General features: G+C 39.1%; 1 protein-coding gene across 3 annotated transcripts in view; it reads left to right on the forward strand.

Moving 5' to 3' along the window:
• The first annotated feature begins 2,356 nt into the window (after positions 1–2,356).
• The window catches only part of Itgb8 (integrin subunit beta 8), a 90,659-nt gene continuing 71,739 nt past the window's right edge, over positions 2,357–21,276 (forward strand). For 2 of the 3 annotated variants that reach the window (XM_048799691.1, XM_015498133.2), the window contains exon 1: positions 4,388–4,520. In XM_048799691.1, coding sequence (XP_048655648.1) covers positions 4,394–4,520 — 127 coding nt within the window. In that variant the 5' untranslated portion in view covers positions 4,388–4,393. Of the gene's footprint in view, positions 2,964–4,387; positions 4,521–21,276 lie in introns of those variants that run through there. The other variant, XM_048799692.1, reaches the window with a different exon arrangement.

A 21,276-nucleotide genomic window follows, 5' to 3' on the forward strand; every position in this document is an offset into this window, starting at 1 on the left:
TTTTTTGCATGCACCTGACCCTGGACTTTGGCAGTAAACACACATAGAGTCTCTGTACTAACCTTTTATAGTAAGGATGCTTAAACTTCTCTGCATTTAAGGACAATTTAAGGGGCTTTTTTATAGTATATGTTACTATAGTATAGGTTACTAAGCACTATATACAAGACCTACTAATTCAGAATCTCCTGAAATAGACACAAAGAATTAAAGCTCAGAATTACTCTGTAGGTGATTATGTTGTAGGCCTTCATCTTCACTCTGTAATACAATGAGAAACACTGTGTCATTGAACATTTTAGTGGAAAGTATCTTTCATTGGCTTATGTCCTTTATCATTAGATGAAGCTAGAAGTCATGATCTCAATAATTTATCCACAAGTGAGACCATTCACCATCTCTTATGAGCAATAGATGAGGCAAGTTCATAGACAACTTGTGAGTAACCACTGTAAAGCTACTGAGTAGCTATGATCACAAATTCAGAAAGACATAACATTAAATGTGAATATAGATGCAACCATAGGATCAATAATGTGAGCAAACTTTGGTTAAAGTCTAGATACTCAATAAAAGAAGTGGGTTTTCAAATGTCCCCCTTACTCCTGCTACCTACGTATAGCTTCTTTATTCACTATTAACAAAGTTAGTGAAAAATCAAGGTTAAAGAAGTAGCAAAGAAACTTATGTCATCTAGTTTCATGACTTATTAACAACTCAAAGAATCTGATGATAGGTAGTCTGGAATGAATAGCTAAATGTTATTTTTAGACTATCTGTGAATTTCATTTGCTCTCTTTACCACAAGTGATGAAAAATTAGCTATCAGAAATTTCAAAATTAGACTGCAAAACATGATAGAAATTTAGGAATTAGTGGTGTCATCATGTCTTGAACAGTTTTTTTTTTCTTCAAGTAATATGATGAGAATAATGATGCAATTCTTCACAATATTCTATACATTATTTGAAGGAAAAAACATGTGTTATGGAGATCAGTGATATTTATTGGACATAAGCAAACATTGTGTTCCTAGGTTGCTAGCTATATTTACTGTAAGAAAACCCTACAGCTGATTTTCAGGATTTCACAGGAATTTACTTTTATCTTTATAGCTCAAAATGTACAAATAACTTGTTTATAAATAAGTTGCAGGATTACAACCTAACACCTAGAATATTGTGTTTTGTTTTATTTAAATAACCAGAGTTACAAACTCTTTCCAACTGGGAAGTGGTGATAAATGGTGCGGTGCTTACTCTTCAACAACTGTATAAAACTGGCATCCTGACATTTATTTGCATGGGCTTCACATCACAAAATGTGCACACCCTTCTTTCTAAATGGCTTCAAACTTTCCAGAAACAAAACTGTGAGCTTCATTTTATTCCTCTTGCTACACAGTTGGTTTTGTCTTCTATATAGAATATATTAACACCTAAAAATAAACAACAAATAAAATAGTACATACATTATAAGTTTCACAAAGTTACAGCGATTCTTATTTGCATGTTTATATTTGATTGAATATTGTAACTGCCGTTTACAATGTAGCATAAACAGGTAAAATTTAAAACTACCATCATGTAACTTTGGTGTGACTGTCACTTCATAGAGTGGACTTACATATCTGTGCAAATTGGGAATTTAACCTTTTTTTCTTAATTGCAACATTTGTATTGTTTCAAGGGTGACTGCATTCCTTAGGCTGTGACATCATCTCTGGAAAACATGCATGCTGCCCAACTGAAGAGTCACTAATCAGATCTAGGGGATGTATGTTCAATTTTTCAAGTCTTCACTCCCATCCCAACTATTTTTCAGGCCCTTCCTTTGAAGCTTCCAAAAACAAAATCATAGCTATTCAAATTTGAAATCAAAAGAAATTTGTTAATGATGTAGAGTTGGATTTAATTTTTATTCAGTGTGCATTGCTGGTAGTAGAATTGAATCAGTTTTTGAGGTTTAAGTCTCTCAAAAGGGTCTGCTTTGTAGTTCTAGAGCACTTTTTCCAGCTGGGTTTCTGGTATGATGAGCTTGTTTTGTGAACCCCAATGTGCAATCTACACCTGAGAAAAGGGGAGTTTTCGATGTTGCAGTGTATTAAACAGGTACTTTCCATTCACTCAATTAATAATCAGAAAACAGAAAGAAAAGAGAGCCTCCTACTTGTTTCCTTACTCTAAACAAGGAGATGGAAACTATTAAATAAGGAGGGAAACTCCCGCATATTTCACCTTGACCTGGCTGGACTGGTCTGATGTCTGGAAGAGGCGGGTGTTCTATTAAAGAAAACGGATAAGTTACTAGTGGAAAAGTGAGAGGTCAGACTTCAAGATGGGGAAACAACTTCAGCTCCGAAAGGAAAAGGGAACCTTCATTACCCAGTCTCAAACTGGGAACAGTGTCTCCTTTCCAATTCCGGGGGCTGGGTTCCCTTTCTCTCCCTGGACTTAAATGGGTAGTGACAGGACTCGAGATACTCTGCTTCCCCTATTGCTCCAGCCCAACACCGTTTTGCTCCAGCACCTAAATTTCTGAGCTGCAAGCAGTCAATCCCCTCCCACCTTGTCTCCTTGGCTTCTCTCTTGCTCCTTTGCTGCCTTGTGTAACTTCTTTGTTCCGTTTACTGGGAAGGTGGCGATTAAGGTCAAAAGACCCACTGTAACCAGCAAAAGCCCGGAGCCACAAACAGACCCTGGGGAAAAGCAAGGCTGTCCAACTCAAGGGCGAGGCTCTGCGTAAAAGAGTAGCGAGAAATCTCGGCAAGTAGCTCCAGGAACAGCCCCTGCGGGATCGTCCAACTCTCGAAAGGCTGGGGAGACCCGGGACTGCCTCGGGATGGGACAGAGGGCGAGCTCCTAACTTTGCAAGCAAAGTGGGCAGCGGACACTCGCAGAGCAGAGCACTGGAGGCGGGGAGAGGCCCCTAGACTCCACTTTGTATGCAGCAGCTGCTGGGCAGTGAGTATCTCTGAACAAAGAGCGCGCAGTGCAGGGGTGAGAGTTCGCGGTTTGCTCACAGCTGCCACTCGTGCTGAGCAAGTCTCCCACCACACCCCCTGGGCGAGCTTTGAGGGAGCAGGATTCCAGGGAAGAGGGAAAGGGAAAGCGGTGTGCTATTCCTGTTGCGCGGCTACGCACCAGGAATTCTTGTGAACGGTGGGAATGGCAACTATCCGATCCAAGGGGGAGAAAAAGAGCTGGAGTGAGCAAAACAAAGAGCGAGTGTGGGCCGCGGTGACTTCATGCCTCACCAATGTCCCGCCCACGCTACTCCGAGCTGTTGCTGCTGCCGCTGCCCGGGCGCCGCCACCCCTACGGGCAACCCGGCAAGGCGCACTATAGCGTGGGGCGGTTTCCTAGCAACTCCCGGCCGGAGCGCGCCCAGCTAACAGCAGGTTGGGACCCCCTCGGGGGTGGGGTGGGGGACCAGGAAAGGACCACCCCAATCCTCTTCATCCCCAGCCTCCTCCACTGCATCCTCGCTGCGTGCACCCCAGAGCACGCTAGCTGCCAGGGGTCTGGGCAGCGAGACGCCTGAGCCAAACTCTGGAGCCAAAAGGACAAGGGCACGAAGCCCCCGCCCCGCGAGGCTGGGCTCTCGCACCCCAGCGGAACCTCCCCTCCTGCGCTAGCGCCGTGAGCTCCAGTCCTGGCTAGGCTGGAAGCAGAAATGCCTTGCTCTGTGTTTGGGGGCGTCTACAGGCACGTCTAGAGCGCTCCCGGGGCCGCCTCCCCAGCCTCTAGCACCCAGAGCCTCAACCTTCACCAGTCAGAACGCTTTTGCCTGGACCTTGCCCGCTGCTCCGCTGGCGAGGCTGCAAAACTGCAACACAGTGGAGTTGGCCTCCCTGCCCACCTGTGGAAGAAGCTCGTGCATTGATGCGCCATCGACATTTTTCCCCTTCGGCCTTCTGGCGTCCCCTCCCACAAATGCTGCATCACCCAGTGAATATACATTAGGGTGATTCCCCCCAGCCTCGGGCTTTGTTTGGGTTTGATTGTGTTTGGCTCTTGGCTAAGCTGATTTATGCAGCAGAGCCCCATCGGCTGGAGAGAAACAAAAGCTCTTTTCTTTGTCCCGGAGCGGGCTTTGGAGCCCTCGATCGCGTCGCCGCCGCTGGCCATCGGCCGTCGGAGGAGGTGCTTTTCGCGGAGACTCCAGGGCTGGCCGAGTGGATCTGGGAGGGCCGCGGGAGCCCTGAGATGCAGAGCAGTGCTCGGGCCCACGTACCTGCACAGCTTGCTCGGAGCCGCGAGATCCGTCTGCTCGGCCTGAGGGAAACATCGTAGAGATTCCCAGTCTTTTGGTCCCGAGGTGCGCCCGGGAGGCAAGAGCGCTCTACAGGGAAGGAGCCTGGCGGCAGGCGCGGGTAGGGCTGCTTTGCATTATGTGCGGCTCGGCCCTGGCTTTTTTTACCGCTGCATTTGTCTGCCTGCAAAACTGCCGGCGAGGTGCTGCCTCATTTCTTCGGGCGGCCTGGGTATTTTCACTTGTTCTTGGACTGGGACAAAGTGGTAAGTTGTTTTGTTCTGTTTTCTTCTCTTTGCACCGAGTCTTGGGCTGGCACCAAGAGTTTCCTGGCCTGAGCATCCTGGCCAGGTAAGTAGGGGATGTCAGTCTATGTCTGCCCTGGGAACACAAGAAAGGTGTGTGTGTGTGTGTGTGTGTGTGTGTGTGTGTGTGTGTGTGTGTGTGTGTGTGTCAGCGTCCTCTACCGCAGGCGGCCTCAGAGAAACCAGGTGTCAAGCATTTCCGCCCGGAGTGACAGCAATAGCTAACTATACTGTGTATTGCTCCAGGGTGCTGAGAAAGCAGCGCCTGAATGGAAGTTCCGAAGGGAGGGTGTGGAGAGGGTTGCATTTAGGAATTGGAGTACATCCTTGAGGACATGATCGGTATATAATGTGCTCCACATCTTTCTAGTATTTGGTTCCACCAACCTTTCACTTCCATTTGACGCAAAGCTGTGGATAAACTGGTTGTTATAGGAGATAGTCTTCCTTTTTTTTTTTTTAACCGTGAAAGGAGAGAGCAGCAACACACAAGTTTCTTGTATCATAGGGTTCATTCTGAGTAAATTGAATACTCTTGAGGAATATTCGTGCTTTAAGCCACCATCCTTTCAGCTTTTTCTTCAACAACAACAAAAATACTTTTGAAGCTAATTGATCCTTCACTGAGCTCAATCTCTCAGACTGAGAAGCAGTGAGAACCCTGGACCAAGGATTGACTTTTAGTCCAGGCAAGCCACCCTTCAGGCAGCACGGTGAGCTCCAATCCTGGTTAGGCTGGAAGTAGAAACACCTTGCTGTATGTTTTAGGATGTTAAAATCAAGAGTTACCTTAAATTGGAAAGGTTAGTCCTTCATAAACCCTTTTTTTCTTTGTAGTCATGTGTAAAATAGGGATAAGAATACCTGCCCTTCATAAAGGAAAATTCAAGTCAAATATCATATGAGAAGGGTTTGGGGGGCTTTTGATTTATGTAATAAAAATCCAATGTAAGATTGAAGCATTGTATTGTTAATAAACCATAAAACAAGATAAGTAATAATAATAATCCACTTAGGAAGAATTCTTATTGGATTCTCATAGTGATCAAATATTTGTTTTCACAAATGTAGTGACTATTTCCATACTTTAAAGTTTTCTTTTCACTTTTCCCTGTTTTGTCACCAAGTCCTTAAGTTCTATAAGAACCTTACTCTAACTTCTTTAGTTCAAGGAGTATTTAATTAATAATTGTAATTGTTTTGTAGACTAAAATTTATTTCTGTGCCTTGAAATGACATGCAAAGTTTCTGCCTGAAGCTAATTAAAATAATCATCATAACCTTATAAATAAGAGTTTATAGTGGAAATATTCAGATAACTTCATTTAATTGCTACATGTATAGTTGTCTAACATTTCTTCCAGGAAGATTTACCCAGTTATCTGAAATGGGGTCAATTAGAGTAAATTTTTATCTTGTGGTTACTTTTTTGGCTTACATATTGATTTCAAATTAAATGAAACTTAACCCAAAGGAAAAGGTAACATTTATTATCAGTTATCTCTGGAACAGGTATTTGTTGCAGCAGATTTTCCACTGTGTATAATTCCAACCTGTTTCAATAAGTAACAGAGTTTTTTCCTACTTTTAGTAAACATACACATATCTACACTATAACCAACAGAGTATATTTTGTTCCTAATAAATAGTCAAAGGAAAAAATCCTACTCACCTCTAGAATTTTCTAATAATAGTACCTTTAAAAATTTGATGTGCTTGTAAAGATTAGTCAAGTTCTTTTATAATAGCATTGCATTTCCATCCAGTGATCAAAACTGATTTAAAGCCAATGTTATGAATGGGTCCGCCTTGCACCTGCTGACTTGAAAAGGGAATGCTTACCTGAAATCAGAATAAGGCATCCTTTCCCCCATCTCTGTCAATATACAAAGGTTTCTGATGTATACTGATTTGAATAGCAGTTGAAAACATGCAAAAAATTTAAATTACAGCCAATACAACAGAGAAAATTAGAGATCAGCGTAAACTGTTGTACTTTCGTGATATAGCTACAAGTCTCAAATTATATGTCTTTACAGTGCAAATTAGACGCTTAAAGCAGGATAGAAATTTAGGTATCAGTTACAAAGGAAATCTTAATCCCATGCTCAGTAGTTTACACCAAGAAAATGTTGAGGGCAATAAAATCATACTAAAGAGACTATAAACTGCACAAGAACAACGTAACTTTGTATGTGATTTTTGAAGTAGAATTCCTAGGTCTCAAATACATAGTTGATTTTTAATGCTGAATGTATAGTGAGTGGAGGGTTTATAAGTAAAACTTAAAGGTTTCTGATGCAGAAAATTATTAAAAAAATCTTTCCCTGGTGGAAATTATCAGCAAGATAGTATTAATAACAAAGATACCATGAAGTGGTTAATGAGTAACTGGAAAACATAAAAAATACCTATTGATTAATATTTGAAGAGTTATTGTAATAATGCTGTTACTTCCACATTTGCTTATTTTAAAATATTAGGAAAGCTTATGTAGCAATAACAGTGACAGATTTCAAAAATCACATTTTTTAAAAAATGTGATACTTATTATTACAATGAAATTTCATCTCCTATATTGTCAACTATCAAGTGTTTAGCCTTTTAAATCACTATCAACTGGGTTAGCATTAATCTCCCTCAAAACACATCTCACAGCATGAAGTCTTCTCAGAATTCTTCATGCTTTTATACAGTGATCTGATATTTAAGAGAACCAAGGCTTTATTTAAAAGGTGAAATCTAGTCTTGTAAGTTACTTGCATATAAATTATACAAATTAATTATATCTTGTGGCAACTGAAAAAAATTGGGATCTATTAAAAGTCATTTACTCTTGCCCTGTGTATTAAAATAGACATCTCATATTATTTGAAAATGCCAAAAAATTTTATGTAACCAAAATATCTTCTTAACCTACTACCAGATCATCTCAAATTTTACCACTTCATACATTCTTTTGTGTTAACATAGTATTGACCCTCTGTTTCTCTTAGTTTTTAACACTGTGTTATGGACATTTTCAAACACAGACTGATGCAGAGAGAATGGTATAAGGAACCACCCATCAGCCAGCTTCACTATCAACTTAAAAGTAACTCACATCTCCTCCCAGTTCATCCCCTTACCCTAACCAAATTATTTTGAAACAAACTTCTCATGACGTTTTATCCAAAAATATTCCAGCAAATTTAAGCACTACTGGAGGAGAAACACATTGTCATTTATCTCAAAGCTTGAATTTTTTTTAAATGAAATTTAGGACCATAAGAATGTTCACAAGCTTAAAGGGAAGAGCCATGGAAGAGAGTGGAACAAGAAAAGATAGAAACACACTTTCAACGGTTTACTTTTCTGTTAAAGTTCTGTTTGGAATCTATTTAAAAATATTTGTCTTTAAATAGTATGCATAGGTAACATCTTTTTGGTATACAAGCATATGAAGAAGAAAACATAACATGAATAAATCTAATTTCCAAGACAAATGTTAATTGCTCTACCCCAGTGGACTCAGTGCAGGTACACCTTGCTGAAGTTTCAGTTTTAAGGATGCTCCTCCCCTCTCATTGGCATTGTCTTCTATTTCTCACTCTCCTGTTGCTGTAAGTTCATACTTACTTTCTCCAGCCCTTCTCTTCACCTCTCTCTGAGTCTGCAGCAGCCAGGCTTTCTTGATTACCTCTGCAGTCCCACTCTGTTCAGATCACGTCACTTCCCCACCAAATCTGATGGCCAATTCATAGTCTTCATCTTGTTTGACCTCTTGTCTGTCAGGGACTTGGCACAATGGACCTTGCCTTTCTTGGAAACACTTCTACTCTTTGCTTCCTGGACCTGTAATCTCTTGGTTTTGGTTCCTTTTCATCTCTGATGTTGTTTCTTCTTCATCTTCCAAACTCCAAAGGTAAGCGTGTCGAGAAGTCAGTCTTTGAAATTGCTCTTCTCTTTCTGTACTGAGCCTTGGGTTTAAATATCATTTCTGTGTTGACACCTCCCAGAACCTCTCTCCAGTCCTGACTATTCATTGACCTCAGAGAGTTCAGTCAACTGCTATTCAACATCTCCATTGTGGTTCTAAAAACAAAATGCACGCTAATGTACTCAAAATCAAATGCTCAATTTTATTCGGCAAGCTTGCTCTTTTCACACTTCGTATCAACTCAGTTAATGGTAAGTCTGTCTCCCAGTAGTTCAAGCTAATATTCTGGTGGTATCCCAATTCTTCTCTATCTCTCACAGTCCTTTTATGACCTCTTTTGCCAGCACTCTGGCCCATACCAGAGTGGGCCATCTTTTGCTTAAACTCTTGAAAGCCATCTTTCCTGCTCCACAGTGCACCCAGACCTACTTTTAAAAGATGCACCATCAGGTCCTGTCATCCCCCCACTTAGAACTCTCTGTGGCTTTTCGTCTCTCAGATTGAAGGCCAAGCCTTTCCACGACATTCAGAATCTCACATGAACTAATTCCTGATGACTGTCCGGCCTCATTTCCTTTCCCTGTTCTCTCTTTGTTCCAGCAGCACTGTCCTTTCTGTACCCTAAATGCACCAAGCATGATCTGCCTCCAATCTTGAATGTCCTCGTCCCTATCCCAATGCTCTTCTCTGAAAAACATCGCTGATCCTTCTCCCTCATTTCGTCCCAGTCCATTCATATATCACTGTATCAAAAAGGGCTATCCATTCCTCCCTGTCAATCCTACTCTGCCTCTTTCCTTTCCTTTCCTGGCCCTTTGCACCACTGGGTACTATGTATTGCTTTGCTTACTGTCCTTCTCTGCTCCTCCTAATCCTGAAACTAGAATACAGTTTATGAGGAAAGGTGTTTTGTTCTCTTCCTTTGATAAATGCCAATCATGTAAATGTACCCAATGCACATTTGTTGAAGGATGTGTTTTGTCTCAGTTGAATCTCGTATTGATTCCCTATTCATTCCAAGACAGGGTTTCATTGACTTTCTCTCAGTCTCTTCCTTTTGTAATAAACAGGTAAACTCAAGAATCAGGTTATGTTATATTTTAATAGAAAAATAGCAGAATCTTCTTCAAAAATTAATTAAGGTATTTCTACATTTAGCAAAAACATAAGGGGAAAAGAGGACCTTAACGTCAATTTTGCTGTGATTTTTTTTTTGTGGAATTATTCCTATAACCTCTGTTTTTTTTTTTTTGAGAATTATAAAAAGTATATGATATTTTCAGGTGGTAGAATTGTTAATAGAACCCTAAAAACACTAACTGGGAAAAAAATTCTCAGAATAATTCTATCATCTGATAATTCTTAAAAATGCATGTTAAAGTTTTAAAGATATTACAATATTTACTCATGAATATATTTTCCTGCCAAGCTAATCATACCTTGATTATAGACTGAAAACAAGGTAAGTATTATAATATATCAAGAGAAGTGGAGGGATATCTCAGAAAAGAAAGGGAATTTTTTCCTTAATAAGATCTAATATATAGGCAATTAAAAAGACAAATATGATAATTATTTTTCATTCCAAATAGGTTTTTTATGAGATCTGAGAAATATTGTGATACCATACACTATATGCCTTTCCAAGTTTCCTGTACGTCTTTTTAAATGAAACTTTCTGGTAGAAAATATAGCATTTGAGATCATCTGATCTTTATTCTTTAACAGTTTAGAGTCTTTTCTGCTTCCACTGGGTTAAATTTGAAATATCCAGGTATAAATAGTTTGGTGTTAAATTCCTCACTTTGCTCTTGAACCTCCCCCAAGGCCGTTTTTTTCTGGAACACTAGAGGCTACTGTTTTGATCTAAGTTTCTTTAAACTTTAAAGAGGTGATCCAGCATACTGTTTGCCTTTGATGCAGTCTTTCTCTTGTTTGTACTTATTAAGTAGTCTCCTTCTTGAAAGTGCCTGCTATACAGCATCTACACACATTGCAATGATGTCCTTTTTGCTGGTTTGACCCATAAGTAATTAACTTATACTAAAACTGTGTCAGTTATGACATGCTCAAATCTGGCCTTACCAAACTGACACAATAAAATAGTCTTTTGTTGTTGTTGTTTATCCAATAAACTAACAACTTTATAATCGATTTTGTGTGTACTTTCTCAATCCTTATTGTGTTCAAAGCTCTAGTCCCTGTTGCAGCCCGGGTTGACTCATTTAAAGGGTTCTGTTAGCAAAGGACTGTGAGGCCCTTGGTATCATCCAATTACACATGAAATACTGGCTATAAACCACATATTGATTATAACATATTGAAAATAATCCATAGAAAAAATTATACTAATTCATATTGGATTGTATTAAACCGAACAATTAAATACTAAATTTCTTATGTAGATGACCTAATTGCTAATCTTTAAAAATGTAACTTTTCCAATTGTATCCTAAAAAATGTCATGTAGGTATGACTTCTACATACACTGAAAAGAAAGTGAAATGCCCATATAATTTAACAAACGTTTAGGTAGCTCTCATCCTATACCACACATTGATGTAAATGATTTAATATCTAAGTTTAATCTTTATAATAACACTATGAAAGCCAAATTATAATCCCTGTTTTAGAAATGAGGACATTGAAGTAAAGAAGAGATAAGTGACTTGTTCAGTGTCATCTAGCTAGTGAACACAGCAGATGAGATTTGTTCTCACTTGTATGGACTCACAATTTCTTCAAAAAATTCCTGGATATTATACATTTGGCATGACTGTCAGATGGTAGAGGACCTCACTACACATGCTTTACCTGGTGATTCCTTGGACCCACCCCATAGCATGGGAAATTATGGGAACCTTGCAACCCACAGAGTCACCTCAAAGAGGATTTGGATTTGTGAATCATGGGCCTGGTGAAAACATACCTCCTGTGGAAGCCCCCAGAAACTCTCAACTCACCTTAAGATACTCGGTATGGGAGTTTTCATATGTGAGTGAGAAAGGGAGAAAAAAAAACGTGGTTTTTGTGGGGAGAGACCTGGAGTAAAATTTGGCTTTCCCTGTAACACTTGGATTTCCAATGTGTCATAAATGTGCATGACTTGTGGTTATTGGAGAGAAAGGAAAGAAGAAAAGAACTGACCAACTAAGTAACTGGTTGCCAGTTCAATTAAAACCCTTTTGGGACACATTCATGATATGATCAGATCAACACAGAGCTGCCTGGAACCATTGTATTATATGTTGAAGTTCTATGTTTTTAATATGTTCTAATCATTTCCCCCACACATCTTTAATAAATTAGGCTTTCTTTTGGCTGCCCAGCTTTTGCAGTCTAGTCACCTCTAGCAGGAGAGGTACCTAGATCCTGGCATTTCCAGGATGTCCTGGACCCCATGCATGTGCTACTCCACTTCAGGCAGCAGTGGATGCTAAAACATCAACAGCTTTGTTGTGAGCCCTGGGAATATAGCAGAGAGCACAGCAAAGTCCTGCTCTGATGAGGCATGTATTCTACTTGAGAAGGACTAATACATGTACATGTGTGTGCGCGCGCGCATATATGTGAGGAATGTGTGAGGGATGTGTGTGTTTATGTGTGAGAGAGAGAAGTAAAAAAAGAAAAACAAAGCAAGGTAATTGGATAGACTTGAGAAGAGCAGACTGCTATTATATTTAAAATTGGCAGAATAGACCAATAAGGTGACATTAAACTTCTTTAATTTTGTTTCTATAGTCCATATAAGGCATTTCACAATGTCTCCTAGACTTTAACTTTTCCTAGAAGAAGAAAATGGATGATAAAATCATATATTTTCAAGTTTGATAGATGAAGAGGAATATTTTTCCTCTTCTTGCTATTAAAGATAATGAAATTCTCACAGAGGGCTAGGTAGAAAAAATGTTATAATTCAGCAAGAGGGTGACACTAGATAAAATGATTCAAGGAAAATGGAGATTCTTCACATATCTTAACATGACTTTTTTTTCACAATGGTTTCCACTAAAGTAGAATTTCCCTTTAGTATATGAGCTTGCTAGGCAGGCTCCAACATCTCATACCCTTGCACGCCTACTCCCTCTACTCAGAATCTGCCATGCTTCTCAACTGTCTTCAGGCTTCTCAGCATGGTATCCAGCCCCTTCCCAGAGCACCACCTGTTCAACTCTCTGTGCCTTTCTTATGTCCCATCCCTACACCCACCTGTGACCTCCTTGAAGGGAAACACTGAGCCTGTTGTTTTCGTGTGTCCAATCCCTGGCACAGAGCGAGTTCTCATAACTTATTTGGAATGAAATGACTTCACAAATGAGGTGAGGACAGCAGTGAGGAGTTTAAAATTGCACAGCTAAGCAAATAAACCCTAATCAGCTCTAATCTTTACTAGAATTTGATCTTAAGAGAAATTAAGTTTTCTTTTGAAAGTGGGTCATAACATAAAAGACACTTGTTTCTGCTTTCCAAGTCCACCCCAGAAAGTAATCTCTTGACCTTCCAGGCAAATCTTTAGCAAAGATCAAAAGCTCAGACTTCAAATTTTTGAATCTTATTTTTTTAACTTTGTTTTTCTTTCAAAATTTCTGTAGTAGTTAGTCCTATTATAGATAAATAAGTATGACAATACTTTTGATATTATACCCTTGGTGTTGATTTTTAAAATGGATTTCTATTTACGTTATAAATTTGTAGAATTTTATAGATTTTAAAATTCTATAAATTTATAGAATTTGTAGTCATTCTTAACCAAAGACTAAAAAAATAGTAATAAAAAGACAAACTGTTGCAACCCATTTAATCATTATTTATTCAGGCTTTTAAAATTGACTTTTAAAAAAAAATAAATGACAGCAGGATGCATTACAATTCTTATTACACATATACAGCACAATTTTTCATATCTCTGGTTATATATAAAGTATGATGACAGCAATTCGTGTCTTCATACATGTACTTTGGATAATGATGTCTATCACATTCCACCATACTTGCTAATCCCCTGCCCCTCCAATTTCAATAAAAATCTCAATGGCATTCCTCATAGAAACAGAAAGAGCAATCATGAAATTCATCTGGAAAAATAAGAGACCCAGAATAGCTAAAGCAATCCTTAGTAGGAAGAGTGAAGCAGGTAGCATCACTATACCAGATCTTAAACTGTACTACAGAGCAATAGTAACAAAAACAGCATGTTATTTGCACCAAAACGGACTGGTAGACCAATGATACAGAATAGAGGACACAGAGACTAATCCACAAAATTATAATTATCTTATATTAGACAAAGTTGCCAAAAAACCTGCATTGGAGAAAAGATAGCATCTTCAACAATGGTGCTGGGAAAACTGGAAATCCATATGCAACAAAATGAAATTAAACCCCTATCTCTCACCATGCACAAAACTCAACTAAAAGTGGATCAAGGACTTAGGAATTATTCAGGTTTTCTTAAAGCACCTTCAGTTTTATGATAGGCATTATACTGAGCTCTGTGGTTAAAAGAATAAGACTTGTTAAAATTTGGGAAGGATTTCTTTAGGCCAGGCACCCTCCTGAACACATGATATGAAAATATAATATAGTCCTGAATGCCACAATCCTCCAAGTTATGAACTGTTACTACTATAAGTAGGCAAACTAATTACAGAGAAATTGAATAACATCGTCAAGATCTCTTAGCTGATAAGTAATGGAATCAGAATTCTGACCTAAGCTCTGGATTTGACTCATCATTCTGAATCTCCATTATAGACAGCTTCCAAGGGTGAGTCTATTTCCTATCCCCGCCTTGGAGGTCCTGCATCTGTCCTCTTACTATGGTCCCAACCAGGAACAAGGAGTCCACAGAGTACACCCATCTAGGATCTGTCACCAACTACTAGATCATCTCCACAATTCTCTGCTCAACAGCCCCAAGCTACTGTCAGGGCCTTCTTTCTTTTGGTAAATCACATCACCCATGTTTCCAAATCCTGGGCAAGGATGACCAAAGTTGGCTGATGCAAGAGAAGTAGATGGAGCTCAGACATGTGGGCTGGAGTGCCCAGGCTACCTGTGGTGCAGAATCAGTTCAAATGTGGAATAGGAGGGGGATGGATCCTAGACTGGAGAGGCAGTGCTCACTGCCAAATTCCCAGCCAGAGATCTAGCCTCCTAAATCATAAGTGCATATCTTCCAAGGAAGAAAGATCAACTTATTGTATTTAATGATTTCTTGGCCTAGTTTATAAGAGTTAAATATTTGGTCTTGCTATTCCCACTGCTGTTTGATCTCTCTTGCTCTTAACCCTGAAAAAGTTAGGGCAGTTGAAATATTTCTGGGGTGGGGCAGACAAGCAATGGAAGTACCAGGTCAATTGTGTAAGAGCTACCTGTGTCAATGGGCTTTTAAATTTCCATAAATAAATCCCTGTTGGGATGTGTACAGATGAGGGAGTTCCACCCTCTTGCAAAGAGTAATATAATGGGAGCTAGTGTGTGCATATTCTTAATTTAGTTTTACATTTTATTTTTGCTATTAATTTAAAACTTGTCACAGGCAAGAACATTTTACTGACATGAATGAACTAAATTTGGTCAAATTATTCAGCTGACATATTTAATATGTATAAATGAGTTAATGTGTTGAGAAACACCACACACTGCCTTTATGGAGTGAAAGGACAATTTTTCAATATAAAATCAATCTTAAGATGACCTTCTTTGTACTTTCACAGTCAGAAAATTGGTATAATTTACACACCAAAAAAAACTGTAATGAAAGTCTGAATTATTTCCACTGCAAGTTTATAATTTAATTAAAACAATTCCACCTTTCAACAAAAGTGCAGGGACCAGTACTTGCTAGACAATTATAATATTAAACAGATATATTCAGGTTATTTCCCTGGGTTAGGGGTACAGCTCAGTGGTAGATCACCAGCATGTGCCAGGCCCTGGGTTTGATCTCCATCAGCACACACAAAATATTTTCCCATAAATAAAAATAAAATTAAAATGTCTCTAACTGAAATTAACTTAGCAAATAAAATTAATATCATTAAATTAAAATTACAATGTTGAATTATAGTGGTCTTCTGGAAGATCATCTTAAGATGATTTTAAAAGATGCTTTTGAGTGCTGCTATTTGAAGTATTAAAAGTTCATCATGTTCTGAAACATTAGATAAGGTCTTAAAAAGTGACCTTTCATTCTGACCTTATCAGTGAGCCAACTATCATGACTATACTGACTACTGGTTTCAGACATACATTACCTCTCTTTTCAAGATTTTGTGTATGTGTGTGTGTTTTCACTGTCAAATACTGCTCTATTTGTCAAAGACAGATTCTTTGCAATTTCAGATATGCATTGGTGCCATTTGATTATTCTAGAGTATTGCCTAAGTAAATAAATTGTCACAGTCCCTGGATAGTCTACAAGGTGAAACAGGAGTAGTCCTGGCCAAATCCCTGGGGAGGGATTCAGTTTGGAAGTGAGGAGAAGGGCTGGCAATGAAGGCAGGAGAAGGGGAGACTAGAAGCATTTTAGCTCTGAAAAATTGTGAAGAATATGTCTTCCAGGTATATGAGGTGTACAGGGGATTTTGTTCAGGTATGGTTTGATATTTTGTACTACTTTGGACATAACTTCCATTGATATTTCAAGATATGCCAGTGGTAAATTAAGTCCAGTTGAACGTAGTGTGGTTTTAAGGTCCTTTCCTTGGAATTGAACTGTTGCAGATACTAGGTAGAGACAGGCTTTTGGTGGAATGCGTCATTCTTATGAATGAGGGGTGATCACTCTGCTATAAAGGAATTTTAGAATATTTGGAGGTCAAACAAAGTAATTAAATTTTTTTTCAAAATTATTTTACAAGGACTGGGTTGACAGAATGTACCTTTCGGAGTGCCAGACTAGGTGATGTCTTTTCTAATTGCCTGCTGGAGAGGAGCTAAAAGGCTAGTCTGGCTATGCCTAGTCATGTAAGTTATTCATTGACTGCAGCTGAACAAAGAATACAAGAAAGTTGTGGGATGGCCAGCAATTGCTGTAGAACTGGATGTTCTAGTTGGAAACAAAGAAGTCATTGTAGCAAACTGTATTGTTGGCAAAAAAAGACTTACCATGTCCAAGCTGGTCCCTTTCTTAGCACTAGGCATACCTCCCAAGGTATTGCTCCATTGTCTTTATGCATTTGGTTTGGATTTTTATGGGGAATTGAACACAAATGTGTCATAACTTGCAAAAGAGAACCCTCTACAAATGACAGAGCTCAGGTTCCAAGAAAATTCATATGAAGGTGGTAACAATGAAAGTAAAAACAAACACAACACTCAACATGGAAATCACAGTCTCAGCTATCCTGTTTTGATTGAAAACTTCCGTTTAAATGAGAATTTCAATTATATAGATAGAATGAGAACCATCAGGTGAGAGCCAGTGTCTAGAATCGTAGTGCCTGACCTTTGAGGTTGGTAATAGAAATGTGAGGACTAAATGTTTAGTAACAGTCCTTAATTCCAAGGATGTACCATATTTGATACCTCATGAAGAATCTAAGCACATGCAAATCCAAGACCTTCAATGTCCTGATGCTCCATGGCATCTGATGGGTCTGTGAAGGGTTGAGAGAAGGGACAGGGGCTCTTGAGCACTATCTGTGCAGCTGGAGAATGAGGCCCAGCCCTCCTTATTAGGGTGCACATTGACGTGAATCTACATATCCAGGGCTGACCCTGGGCTGCTTGGAGGTCAGCTTAGCATCATTTGTGTGCCAGATCTCACAGTACTCTGAGGTTGGATTATCTGGTGTCAGACTTTTCAGGGCAGAGGTTGACTTATGGATATTGCAAAAAATCAGACATCAGGGCTTGTGGGAGAAATTCAGCCTCCCAGGGATGTGTTTGATTTTGAAACAACAACAAAAAAAGACAAGTGTGCCTCTGACTGAACTTCCTGGCAGTGTAGGAATGTTTGGTCACTCAGAACTATCACTGGATGTTACCCTCTTCTTTCTTACAGATGAACTTCTTAAATATTGATGGCATGAATTTATTTTTTTCTCCTACACCAGATAATTCTAAATCTTTGTGTTTAATTTTTTTTTCAACAACAACAACAACAAAAAAAATCCCAGGTGTGGAATGCAGGTATTCTTGGCATTTTCAACAACTAGATTTTTCTAGGATTGTATTAAGGAACATTCGGCCACAAAATACACCAGAGTTGGGCCTTTGAGTTCTCTAAAACTGCCATAATGTCAGGGGACCTACTAAATGGTCAATCTACTTGAAAATCTTCATTAAGGGTACTTACTGATAAGCAGAGAAGTAACATACCCTGAAAACTTCCAATAAATACTGAATGACCTTGACTTTCAGAAGCCCATCTGTTCTGGTTTGAATGTGATATGTCCCCCAAAAGTTTCTGTTAATCTAGGTATGTTCAGAGTTGAATGATTTAATCATGAGAGCTATAACATAATTAGTGGATTAATCCAGTTAATGGATTAATAATTTGAACAGACTAACTGGGTGGTACCTGGAGGGGTGAGGCATAGCTAGAGGAGGTGAGTCATTGGATACATACATGCCCTGGAAGAATACATCTTCCCTGTGGGCCCATTCCCCATTTTTTCTCTGCCTTTTAGTTGCCACAAGTGGAGCAGGTTTCTTCTCCATGGTCTTTTTTTGCTTTGATACTCTGTCCTAGCTTAAGCCCAGAGCAATGGAGTCAGCGGATCATGGACTATATATCTGAAATCATGGGCTCAAAATAAACCTTTCCTTCTCTAAGTTGTTCTTGTCAGGTATTTTGGCCACACAGTAAAAATGGGACTAACACTCCTCTGCAGCATGGTGTCACTCTTAAACCTGACTTTCTTAGGAGGAATTTGCGTTCCCAAAAACTTTACCTCAACCGTGCAAGTTCAGCTTTCTAGAGCTTTCATGGGGATGGACAATAAGTGGCACAGGATAGTCCAAATGCATTAGTCATAGAAATCTAGGTTATTGGATGTCACCCAGATACACAGTGACCTCTATCCAAAGGATCACAGGAGGAGCAGCATGAATGCTGTGAGACTGGCAGGGAATCTCAAAATGCAAGATGGCAGGTCCAGTCATGTGCATACCTGTGGCACTTTTGGTAAAAGATCTTTCATCCATTTATTTTCTAAATTGTTACCATGCAAAGATGAGGTATAGCGGGGTTCTGGGTGCTTCAGATTTGTACTGGCGGCAAAATCAACACAAGCTTAGGCGGAGTTGAGAGCACAGAAACCTGAAAACACTTGAGTTTGGAATTTAGTTGGCATATGAGAATAGTGCAGAGCCTTCCAGATCAGAAGGGATAGATAAATCCAGGCACTTCTGCATGGGTCAATGGATTTGAAACATGAGTCTGAGAAGATAGGCATGCTATAGTCTGTCAAGGTGAGGCAGTTTCTCCTGTAATGCCTCTTTATGGTTGACTGTAATTTCAAAGGCAACTTAGGGATTTAGCAGAAGTGTTGGGTTGAACCTGAAAGGGATCAAGTGTTGGAAAACATAAGAGATCTGAGGTCTAAGGGGAAGTGGAGTAGGAACTAGAAGAGTTCAGGAATAAAAGATTATACCCAGGGTGTTGGATGTGGGGGAATGATTTCATGTCTCCAAACAGGTTGCTGCTGTTTTGCTACTTATTACTAATCCAGCTGAATGGGCCAGCTCTCAACAGCAGCCTGACAATATGCTTTCTAAGAGACAGAATCTACTGGAGAACCAAACTGAATAGACATGCAATCCTATTATAAAAGGACTCAGGGAATTCCACAGGGACATTTTCTCTGAACCTCCCTGTTTCTCCTGGAGGCGACATCCTCTTGTGATCTGACCCATATACGCTGCCTGTTCCTTATGGTGACACACTTGTTAAGGTTCTGCCTTATGTCAGGTTTTGCTGTTACTTCATAAGCTTCACACAGGCACTTACCATATCCTTAAGATCCTCCACAATGCCATGAATTAATAGCAGGTATTAAATAATCTTTTTAATCTAGATAGGGCAGAGGGATTGAAGGGGAAGGAAAGGGACATGGGGTTATTAATGATGGTGGAATGTGATAATCATTATTATTCAAAGTACAGGTATAAAGACACGAATTGGCGTGAATATATTGTGCATACAACCAGAGATATGTAAAATTGTGCTTTATATGTGTAATAAGAATTGTAATGCATTCTGCCATCATATATAAATAAAAAAAATAAAATAAAAATCATGAATAGAGAAATACCATTGAAATCATCATAACTCAAAAATCTCATAAGAAGTAGATTTTTCTGCTTTGTGCTCCCAAATAATCATTATTTCTCTTTTGAGTAATTCTTTATCCTTCTCTACATTCTAACCCAGCAGTTTTTTTAATGTGTCTTCCTTTTTTTATATTTTTTTTTAGTTGTTGATGGACCTTTATTTAATTTATTTATTTTTATGTGGTGCTGAGAATCGAACCCAGTGCCTCACACATGCTAGGCAAGTGTCCTACCACTGAGCCGCACCCCAGCCCCTAATCCAGCAGTTTTTAATAATACAAACAGAGCTTCCCATAAGAAGGTGAAGAACAAAGTAAAATTCTGGTTGCCTACAGTATGTGTGAAAGGTAGAGTTATAATTAATTAAATTCTATGATCATTCATATTCTGACTCTTTTCAAATCTTTTTAAGATGAATATGCTCATTCTCATGTCTTGGCAAGCACATCATTTAAATTTCTTTGATATTTGAGAATATTCTCACAGTTATCATTTGATCAGATTTGCAAAACCTCATAGTTACCACTTAATCAATAAATCAGAAAGTATTGCATGAGCACCTACTCAGAGTACTTGGCATTGACCAGCTGCTGTGGAGACAAAGAGGATTTCTTGTGGACAGTGTAATTTCTTCTGAGGAACTGTGTGGGCACACACTACAAGAGAGTGACGTAGTCTGGGAGGAGTTTTTGGCTACCAGTGCTGTAGATTTCTCAATCAGACAGGATATAGGACAGATGTGTTCTGATGCAAGACAGAACCTCAAAGTCTCTTATAAATATTAATACTTAATTTCTAAGCTTTTTTTTTCTCCTTCACCTAAGAATTAGAGGGCAGAGCCCTGGTTAATGAAAGGTTCCAGCAACTTTGATTTTACAGTACATATGGTCTGCCTTTGTAAGTACAGCATGTTCTTAGAGACACCATAAAACCCATCAATATAAAGTGGATCCCAGGATATGCATTCTGCACCATAATGGTACTTGTGATAACTTGCATTGTTTTTAGCTATTTGTATACACTGTGAAATGTAAAGACAGGAAGAACAAAAGTGTGAGTATTCATTTTTCAGAGAGTGGGGATATCAGAGGCAAATTTAGGGAAAAAAGAAATACTACCATGTGTGCAGAGGAGCAGGGTCCAAGCAGAGCTTCTCCAAGGCACATGTCCTGAGTTCCTAAGCTGACTGAGAGAAGGGGAACACAGCGGGGAGGAAGTTAAGTGAATAACATGGAAATAAACACATCATATCAGAGACAGAATGTGCACATAGAGCATTTTGATCAATGCATAGGAGACATCATTCATCATATTCAATAAAGTCACACTGAGTCTTTACAATGTGCCTGATATTTCTCTAAGCCCTGGGGGATGGCAGTAAACAAAATGGTCAAAATATCTGCACTCTTGGAGCTTATGTTTTAATGACAGAAGAGAGACAATAGACAAAGACATAAAGTGTACAGCATGCTAGCCAGTGCTCTGTGCCTTCCACCATCTATACAGAGCTCCCCT

This window comes from Marmota marmota, unplaced genomic scaffold (genome assembly GCF_001458135.2).
Source record: "Marmota marmota marmota unplaced genomic scaffold, marMar, whole genome shotgun sequence".
NCBI lineage: Eukaryota > Metazoa > Chordata > Mammalia > Rodentia > Sciuridae > Marmota > Marmota marmota.